At 36.6% G+C, this 10,710-nt stretch overlaps 1 protein-coding gene across 1 annotated transcript; it reads left to right on the top strand.

The window, feature by feature from the left end:
* The first annotated feature begins 1,771 nt into the window (after positions 1–1,771).
* On the top strand, positions 1,772–9,795 carry RanBP3 (ran-binding protein 3). Its single transcript, XM_067760973.1, has 6 exons — positions 1,772–1,926; positions 2,126–2,529; positions 2,608–2,745; positions 2,820–3,089; positions 3,162–3,311; positions 8,521–9,795. Exons 1-6 carry the CDS (start codon positions 1,911–1,913, stop codon positions 8,848–8,850), a joined length of 1,308 nt encoding a protein of 435 aa, XP_067617074.1. The 5' UTR covers positions 1,772–1,910; the 3' UTR covers positions 8,851–9,795.
* Positions 9,796–10,710: the final 915 nt, after the last annotated feature.

The raw sequence follows: 10,710 nt of genomic DNA, 5'->3' as shown, positions 1-10,710 counted from the left end.
TAAAACTTTTGATTTCCGCTATTGGATTCGTGTCTTTTGATACCACCTTTGATAATTTTTAATAAAAATTAGGTGGGGTGCAATAATTAGGTGGTACGCGAAACCCGCGCCGCGCGGCGCCACGCGTCAGTCGTATTAACGCTGATCTGCCAAGTTACGCTTATATATATATATTTTTTTTTAGTTTATCCAACAAATCGGGAAATAATACCACAATTTTTTTAAATTTATTAGTAACAAGTTGGCCTTAATCTAATTCACGAGAGTACTTGTATTTGAAAATTTGGTTTTTGCTGCTATATATATAATAATTTACAAGATTTTCTAAATCTCGGATTAGCACATATTCGTAAATTTAATTATTTTCAATTTGCACAACATTTTTTTTTCAATCGAGATCAATGATTATACTGGATGAAAAGTGTGATATCTTAGGCTTAAACGCCAAACTTATAAACAGCTGTGATCACCTGATTTTCTACCAACTATATTGCATTCATCCCCCGTTTTTTTCTATCATTCGTTAAAGGTAGGAGTTCCGTTTGGACCGGATGTGCAACCATCTGTTTTGATTTTGAGCGGGTACGATTTTAAATTATGACTTTATTACTCATTTTATAGTATTTTTATATGGCATTTCCAATCCGTACGATTATTTCCAATCTGCATTGGAAATATCGCCATATGCTGTTATTTCTTAAACCAATTGAAATAACGCCATATGGCCTTATTGCGTATAGGTGGTGTACCGTCTTGTAAAACGTTACCTTTTTTCATTTCCGGTTTCAGATTCAGTCTAAATGGCATTTTTTGAAACCTCTCTCGATATTTTTGATCGTATTTGAACGTGAATTATCTCGCAATCGAACTCGAAAAATTAAGGAAATAAAAATTCGCCAATTTTGTTGAAACGATGTCACCTTTATTTAGAGAATCGCCCACAAATTACACACACAAGATTGCGCATTGCGCATGTAAACAAAAGATCAGCTGTTTTTATGGGCAATTTTTACGTCATTTTCCTTTAGCTCTTGTTTTTTTCTCTCTTTCTTTCATTCGCTCAAGCAGTCAAGTGTGACGTAGACGCGCAGAACGAAGCAATTTTGAACTCGTGAATGCACAATCTTCTGTGGTTGATTTGTGAGAATCGCCTTATTCGCAAATCTTCCGATATTACATGCCAACCTAATAAAACCGCACTGCGTTTTTTTAGCGCACGCAAACAACCGGCGTTTTTTGCCCCAACCCAAATAAGCATGCGTTGCGACAATGTAAAGCATGTGTGCAAACGTCAAATCTAAATGTCACGCAGAACAAAAATTGGAAATCGAGTTAGGTTTTCACGCAGCAAATTCAATTTGGGTTGCTCTCAAACAAGTTGTATGTGCATGAGACATTTTTGACAGAAAATGACTTGCGTGCGTTTATATTAGGTTGGCATGTTAATCCCAAAGCTTGCAAATGAAAAATTTATGTCAACTGGGAAATTGCTATTAAAAAGCAATCAGACTTTTACACATTTCTGTTAACACCAGCCCCCAGGTAGTTAAGTTGTGAAACAAACAAACCTATTTGTCACTTTCATTCTTGGCGGAACGATACAAGGTGGCAGCATGGTTACATACCTACAAACATATATACAAATTCTATGTACTTTGTTTTTGTAAATTCGATGGACCAATGTCAAAATCGTACTGCTCCGGAAGTTGATGTATCAAATCAAATAAAAAAAGTTTATAATCAGCTTTCCCATGCTGCTACCTTGTATCGTTCCGCCATGCTTTCATTTGCTTTGCACTGACATTCGGCGAACGCTTCCTTTCTTGGCGACGTTTGACAATTCAGCAGTTCAATTTGCAGAAAAACTCGAAAACACTTTCATTTTTTAACAAATTTAAATAGCTCGGAAAATGTCTGAAAACAATGGTAAGTGTGAAAAAACTGTCAACACTGCATCCGTCATAAATTAAAAGCGGTGCGCAAATGTTTAATAAAAAAATTTTGCGTATGTGTGAATATGAAAAGCGGCACAAATGAGAAAAAGCAATTGGAGAAAAAAGCTACCCGAAACTTTCTGGAAGTGCAAGCCGGCTACCTAAAGTTTGGCTTCATTATTTTCTTTCAGATACCTCCAACGAATCGAACAGTCTTGGAAGCGACTCAATTTTACAATCATCACGATTAGCGGCGGCAGCTGCAAATCCTATAATACGTTCAGGAGTATTACGACCATCCGTACTTGGGCCATCAGTTTTAGGTGCAGGTGCATTGGGGAATAGTACCACGGCAAATGCGATTACTAATTCGACAGCTGCAAGCAATAATGGTGAAAGGGATGAGGACGATTCCGTGAGCAGCACAACAAATCATAACCCTTTTATGCGGGAACAGAAAGATGATGACGATGAAGAAGAGCCTGAAAACAATGAAGCTGCTTGTGCTGTAGAGGGTGCTGTTGGCGGTGAAGTAGCAGAAGAGAGTAAATTGGCAAACGAAAAGAAACAGCACGAGGATGATGAGACGGACGAAGTGAGTATGAAGTTTTTGGTTAATTTAAAATTAGGATAATAATTTAAGTATAAATATCACCTTTCTTGTACGATGCAGCGTACTGATCCGCTCACAATGCTGCGCAAAAATGGGCTGGAACGTGCCAACCTTTTTGCGGCTGCTAAGAATTCAATACCACTTGTCGAGAAATCTGGATTTGTATTTGGACAAAATGTGCACGAACGTGTTTTGGGTGTAAGTATTTTCTTGAGTTATTTGATTTTAAATTTGTTTTTTTTTTTATTATGTTGATATATTTTATTTTAAAGGAAAATGTTAAACCAGATGGTGGTGCAGTGGGATCCGAGAATGCTGAGGCCTGCGGCAGCTCTACATGTGGTGATCTTTTATTCTCTAGTGTAATACAAAATGCTGCTAAATCCGGAGAGAATGATAATAAAGGTGCCACACCAAAGGAGAACGAGACAAAAACACTTACCGATGTGGCGCGTGAATACGAAGAAAGTCGCGCACAGAAACGTAAATATGAAGAGGTGGAAACGTTTACTGGCGAAGAGAATGAAAGAAATATAGTTGATGTAAGTTTAAAAACAAAAAATGCATTGAAGCCCATAAAGTTTAAACGTAATTTTTTTTTTTTTAATATACAGTTAAGCTGTAAACTGTTTGCATTTGTCAATAGCAACTGGGAAGAGCGTGGACGGGGTAGTCTACGTTTGAATGATTCCAAAAACGAACAGGAGTGTTCACGTGTTGTGTTTCGAACGTGCGGCAATCTACGTCTATTGCTGAACACAAAAGTAAGTTCAAAAATTATTTCATTTGTGTATGTACATTTTTGCACAAATTGTTCCAAGGATTTGTGGAGCTCAATACGTATGTAACGAAACACGTTTGACCGAACCCTCAAACCCGTAGGAATCAATGTGTGCGTCTGTGTACATGTACATAACATAATTGTGTGTATATTGTTTACAGCAAAGTACTGTTGCCATTGACCAGTTGGCATGCTTCAGAAAACTCCATAGCACTACCTCCGCGCTAAATGTCATTAGCACCCAGATAAATTGCGGTTTGAATCAATACCCCCACCATAGAACAGTACTCGTAGCGCTAGACCTATCAAAAGCCTTTGATACGGTCAACCATGGCTCATTACTGCAAGACCTGGAAGGGTCTACCCTTCCCCCATGTCTTAAAAGGTGGACCGCAAATTATCTGGGTGGTCGGCAGGCATCGGTGCAATTCAGAAACGAAACATCAAAGCCAAGGAGAATTAAACAATGGGTGCCACAGGGTGGTGTCCTATCCCCACTTTTGTTTAATTTCTACATATCTAAGCTACCTTCACCACCGGAAGGAGTCACAATCGTTTCCTACGCCGATGACTGCACAATAATGGCCACAGGCCCAGGCCCAGAGATCGATGAGCTATGCAATAAAATAAACGGCTATCTCCCTGATCTCTCCAGTTTTTTCGCCTCGCGAAACCTGGTATTGTCACCGACTAAATCTTCCGCGACCTTATTTACAACATGGACGCCCCAAATGTCGACCATATTGAACATCCACGTCGATGGAACTACGCTACCGACTGTCCTACACCCCAAAATCTTGGGTGTGACGTTTGATCAGGATCTACATTTTGGTGCGCACGCAACCGCAATTGTTCCGAGAATTCAGAGCCGTAATAAAATCCTCAAATCCCTTGCTGGCAGTACCTGGGGAAAAGATAAAGAAACGCTCATGACCACATACAAAGCAATTAGCCAGCCGATTACGTGCTACGCGTCATCCATATGGTCGCCAAGCCTAAAAACTACCCACCTGAAGAAACTACAGGCATGCCAAAATACTGCTCTCAGAATCGCCACGGGCTGTCTTCTTATGTCCCCAGAACACCATCTGCATAATGAGGCGAGAATACTCCCCATCAGGGATAGAAATGAGATGCTGACCAAACAGTTCTGTTGAATACCCAGAAACCTGGGCATCCCAACAAACATCTGATTGACGAACCAGCACCGCCTAGGGGCCTAAGGAGTCATCTCCGTAAGCATTTTGAGGAAATACGGCACCTGAGAACCCAGCCGTATGAAGCGAAAAAACACAAGCAGGTCCTTGGTGAACTCCATAGACAGGCGTCGGACTTTTATGTCGGGAATTGCCCGGTGAATCCAGTACTTGAAGAAAAATATCCAGAACTCGCGGAAGAGGAACGCATACTCCCCAGAGAAACGCGTGTCACTCTTGCTCAACTTCGTTCTGGATACTGTAACAGGTTAAACTCTTACCTATCCGGAATCAACCCCGACATACAAAATGTATGCCCCGCTTGCAATGTGTCCCCACATGACACCAACCATCTCTTTAATTGTAATGTGGAACCAACGCTTCTAACACCCCTTTCCTTATGGTCCACCCCTGTTGAAACGGCAAGTTTCCTTGGACTCCCGTTAGAGGATATTGATGACAATTGGTGATCGGTCGCGGCTATTAGGTGGGGCGAGCATTGCTACAACAACAACCAGTTGGCATGCATGCTTATGAAACTTTTGGAATTACAATTTTTCATGGTGCAAATGGCAGAAACAAATAGTGAATAAGAAGTTCTAGTTCATTTATTTGTAACCTCCAATTTTACATAATAAATTTAGGATATTTCAACAAAATTTTAAACGATCATTAGGCCCTTTTGTGAGAGAGCGATCAGCTGACACGTTCTTACGGAAAAACCGAAAATTGTTTTGATTTCTACTTTCCGGGCTACGTACGTACGTGCGTTGAACGTCGGTGAGTTTTCGTTTACATTGCACACTCTTAAGTTAGGTCATGGCAGTTGACACGTTTTTTCTACGTACGTTCGTGGGTAAATGCCGCTTTACTGTTGTAACATTAAAATTACGAATGTCAAGGGGAGTGTTACCAATATGGGCAATCTTTTAAGAGATATGTGTTCGATACGCTCCGGCGCTGGAACCCAACTGTCACGAAAACGAACCTAATAATTGCCAGCTTTTGAATTAGATATTGTCGTTGTAACGATAACACTCTTAGAAGGATAGGGGAGTGTTATCGATGTTGATGCTCCTTCCGGTAACATACACCATTAATTTACTAATCCGACCATCTCGGGAACGATTTAGTATGACGACATGAAACCTACTAGGCCCTACCGCCCCGGTTGCGGCCCGTACGCTATGTGTTTCGTCATATTATATTTTTGATGAAAATGTTCACAGAAACTCCTTGTTAAGCAAATCAATACCTTTTTAACATATTATTATTATTATTATTATTATTATTAGCTTCTTTATTTAGCCGTAGCTATTTAAAACTTTCAGGTACAGTTTAGTATTACAAAATCGGTAATCTTAGCAATAGCTAATTGGCTCATTGTGAGCTATAATGCTCTCTAATATGATATATTATCAGTCTTTTGAATACATTAATATTTCTTTGGTTTTTTTATATTGCTTGGCAATTCATTAAAAAGTTTTAGGCCTTTATACATTAAAACATTTTGTGCCTTATTGGATTTATAAAATTTAATTCTAAAATTATTCTTGTTCCTTAAGCCGTAGGGTTGCACATCTCCTACATATGCTATTTGGCTCGTTAAGTACTTTGGTAGTAGGTGATGTTTCATTTTAAACACCAAAAAAAGTACGTTCATAATTGTTCTTTGATTGATATTTAACCATTTCAGAGTTTCTAACATATATGTGATTGGTGTCAGCCTATTACATAATAGTATGCACCGCATCCCTTTGTTTTGTAGTTTTTGCAGCCTGTTTTTCATCTGTGTGGATCCCAGGAATAAAATGGTCGAACAGTATTCAAAATGTGGCTTGATCATTACATTAAATATCTTTACTGCGCTGTTGATAGGTATATTTTTGCGAATTCTTCGGAAAATTCCAATTTTTTTCGAGATTTTGCTGCAGATATAATCTATATGCTTATCGAAATTAAATTTTTTGTCGATGACAATGCCTAGATATTTAATTTCGTCAACTTTATCTATTATTTCATCATTAACTATAATATTATCTTCTGATTCGCCGTTGATTTCAATTGCTTTCGTTTTTTTAACGTTGAGTTTTAGCTTGTTCATACTAATATAGTTATAGATAAATTTTAAGTTATAGTTCAACCTAGCAATACACTCCACACATGAATTTCCGGTAGTATATAGTAGTGTATCATCTGCAAATTGACAGATTTCAACTCCTTGTAGTATATTAGGAACAGAAGAGTACCAAGCACTGCACCTTGTGGTACGCCTAGTGTTATTTGTGCAGGCTCTGAGATGCCTTCTGCGACTTTCGTGCGTTTATCTGTTACTCAAGTAGCTTTCGAACCACTGATTTTCGACTCCATCAATTCCATACCTTCTCATTTTCTCTACCAAAATACACCTGTCAATTGTTTCGAATGCTCGCTTGAAGTCCAGAAATACAGCAGCTATGCATTTTTCCTCATTCATTTCTGATTTCCAGTTAGAAATTACTAAAATTAACGCTGTCTCACAGCTATGTCGCTGCCGTAATCCTGATTGGTTTTCGGATATCAGTTGATTCTTCTCCATATAGGCTTCCAATTGCTTGTGTACCACTTTCTCAAGTATTTTACTCTCGGTCATTAACATATTAATTGGTCGAAACTCTTCTGGATTCACCGCGTTTTTTACTTTTTCCACTGGTACCACCATGGATATTTTCCAGTTGCTGGGAAATTCACCACTCTTTAGAGAATTTTAATAATTTTCAGGAGGGTTGGTCCTATTATTTCGAAGGCGCACAGTATAATGTTTGTCGAGACGCGGTTGTAATCTTTTTTATTGTTCATGACTTTAATAACGCTAAAGAGATCGTTTAAGTCCAATGTTTTAAATTTAAATTGCGTTCCACATGGCTTAACATAGTTAGTACGTGACACTTAGGGAATATCTCTGTTGAGCTCTTCAACACTTTCTATAAAAAATGTATTAAGCTCATTAGCTATTTCCACTTTATATTTTAATACATGGCCTTTCACAATGCCTATTTCAGTTCTTTCTTCGTTTAATACGAGTTGCTTTATTGTTCTCCACATTGCTTTTTGGTCTTTTGAAGTATCAATTTTATTAGATATATATTTGTTTCGCGCACTTTGGGGCTCCTTAGTATAGTAGTTTATATAATCTTTATAATTTTGCCAATCCGCAAACGAATTGCTCCACCTGGCTAACTTGTATAATTGTATTTTAGTATGCTTCATTTTGCGTAGATTTTTCCCAAACCACCCATCAAACTTTTTCTTTTTTGTAACCATTTTAGTAGTGATCATTTTATCAATGGACTCTTTTAGTTTATTACTTAAAATACTAGCCATGTCGCTTAGACCTCTATTGCTCCTCATAATATTTTCAAAATTTGTATCTTGCAGTTGTCTTATCAAAAGATCCTTATCAAATTTGAATTTTTGATCAGTAATTTTTATTTTATCACGGTTAATTTGCCGGTTTTTTAGATTTATCTCATTTGATTCGTGGTCACTTATTTTATAGTTCATGTTCACCTTAGCTTCAACATCAGGCATATTAGTCACTACATAATCAATCAATGTAGCGCTAGTAATCGTAACTCTTGTTGGTTCTGAAACAACTTGCGTAATACGCCGTGCCCTGCTGTTGGGCTGTCGTACGCAGGCACTGTCGTGGCTTCTGGGGGAGCGCCCTTGTTAAAACATTTAATTTGGTTTTTTTTAAATTGAATTGACGCTTGTCTACCATAAATAGCGAGTGAAGCATATGGTTCCTTTATCTATTGGAGTAGGATTGTTGTTTTAACATCAAAAACACTATCCGTAGGTGTATGAAGGTACTACGGATATGGCAGTCTGTATGCTACATTACTTCGGGTTTAAATATTACTGTCGCCTCTTACGATAGGAATGCCTTTTCGCAGAAAATTTCAAGTCCGTTTACCCACATTCATTATAAATATTGTAATTATTTATTTTCAGGTTTGGGCAGGTATGGTTGCTCAAAGACCCAGCAACAAATCACTACGCCTTACTGCTATGGATAATACGGGTAAAATCAAAATATTCTTAGTTATGGGACGCCCAGCAGATATGGCGTTATTGCACAAAGAATTGCTAGCACGTATCGAGCTGCGCAAACTCTCACACCCCGAAGAATGTAGTGCGCCAGCTGAAACGAAAAATGGTGTCGGATCTACAGCTGAACATGAAGATGAGGTAAAAGAGGCGGCCGCTACTGCAGTACCAGACCACGAGGAGCCCACGGAACCAAGCCCTAAAAAGTCACTTAATACTGAAAAAGAAAACTAATATGTATAGCGTTTTTTATATATTTATATAAAATAACAACAATGATAACGAAAATATTCTAATTTATGATTGATAAGAAAATAAGGAATGAAAAGAAAAACACATTTTAGGAGTAGTATTCATGAATTGCATAAATATGGACTGTGAATGACAACAACAAGGATAAATAATGATGCCCATTTTAACTGCTAAAGAATAAAGCAAAATACAAATTTAAAAATAACTAAAATATCATTATGGTTATATACTTAATATTGGAAAAAAGCAAAAATTAAATTCCCTTTTGTATTGTATAGAAACAACGAATTATGAAATGCAGTAGGTAACAACATTAAATCAAAACGTGTAAAGAGCGCACAAATGATAATAACTGTTTATATGATCAAATATTTATTAAATTTGTTTTGTCAAATTTTTTTTGGGTACTTAGCGGTTAATTAAACAATTTCTCACTCAAACGTGCGATGGTGCTGAAGTTGAAAAACAAAGTTAATTTGAATGCAAGAAATTTTGAAACGTATTCATCTCTGAAATAAAAACATTTTATATTATAAACCAATAAAAATATTAAATTAAAACTCCGATTTACTACTTTTAATTCATTTACTTTTTTAATTTTCTCTTACTTATTATCATAAAAAAATACATACTTGCTTGCACCAGTAAAATAATTTCATATCCATTTTATACATATTTTTATGCGAATTGTTTATAGAATATTTAAATGTATTAGAAAGCCTACCAATCATTAACTAAATACATGTTTTTATGTATGTTTTTGATGTTCCCGAATTATCAATTTTTTTACATAAATCATTAATGAGGTTAGTCTAAATAAAAGAAAGATAATGCTAAGATAATAGAATATTTCAAAGAAATGAAGAAAAATGGTACATATATGAAAATTAAAATAAATTTAAATTTCTGTTCCTTGTATTACGTAAAGTTCTGGTTTTTTCACTTTTGTAGCTGTAATCTACCATCAGCATACTCAGACAAGTTAGCATTTGAAAAAATAATACGTAACCAGAGTAGTCGGGAAGGTTCAACACGAGGAATAGTGGTAAACAATAAACCAGCCATACGCACTTAGGGTTCGCTACAGGAAGGATACGCCTTTTAGTTCGCCAAGTTTATAACAAATTGTAAATTAAAGCAAGACACAGTTTTACTGTCGTATTCATGCAGATACAATGGTTAGTTACGAGTTCTCTGATGAGATTTGGTTGTTATTATTATTCTAGTTTTGTGTCTATTTTCACATGGAAATTTTAATTTTTGATTTCTATTTACCAAGTTATTAAAGTCTAATTATGGCTACATATAAGCCTTATTCATAAGTGTACATTTCTGGCAGAGAAAGGACACGTCAAATTTATTTGCCAAAACATGTTAAGATTTGAATTTGGAATCAATAAAAATGTCTGCTCTGATTTCTAAAAGATTTTGGGTTGATAATAGAATTCGATTTCTTTTCCTATCCTACTTATATTCTAAATGCAAAGTTCTCTTAAACTACTGAAGTAATCATAATCAATTTTTGTAAACTTATTTTTAGGAGCTTTGAAAAGAACACCTTGCATGTGTTGCCACTAAGTATGTCTTTAAAACGTTGCCACCTATTTGAATTTCTTTGAAAATTATACGATTCTTGCAAAAAGGGGTAAGAAACGAAAGCCAGTAGGCTTACCACATGGGGCCTGGTGACAAGAATATTCAGTCTATATAAGGTCTTTATTGGCCGACCAGTTTAACCTAACCTAACCTTACAAGTCCGGGTTGCAGTCTAATGTTACGTACCAATGAAGAGTGATCCAGATACGGGTAGAAATTTAACATGCAAATACAACATCAAATTGA

The sequence above is a fragment of the Eurosta solidaginis genome, chromosome 1 (genome assembly GCF_040869045.1).
Source record: "Eurosta solidaginis isolate ZX-2024a chromosome 1, ASM4086904v1, whole genome shotgun sequence".
Classification (NCBI taxonomy): Eukaryota; Metazoa; Arthropoda; class Insecta; order Diptera; family Tephritidae; genus Eurosta; species Eurosta solidaginis.
Note: the sequence above shows the minus strand (reverse complement) of the source record. Positions and strands in the feature narration are given on the sequence as shown.

What these genes read in the sequence shown, in the direction of transcription:
- RanBP3 (XM_067760973.1), top strand. An exon ending in AGGATGATGAGACGGACGAA is followed by an intron (nt 2,530 to 2,607) that starts GTGAGTATGAAG and finishes TGTACGATGCAG; the next exon opens with CGTACTGATCCGCTCACAAT. An exon ending in TGCACGAACGTGTTTTGGGT is followed by an intron (nt 2,746 to 2,819) that starts GTAAGTATTTTC and finishes TTTATTTTAAAG; the next exon opens with GAAAATGTTAAACCAGATGG.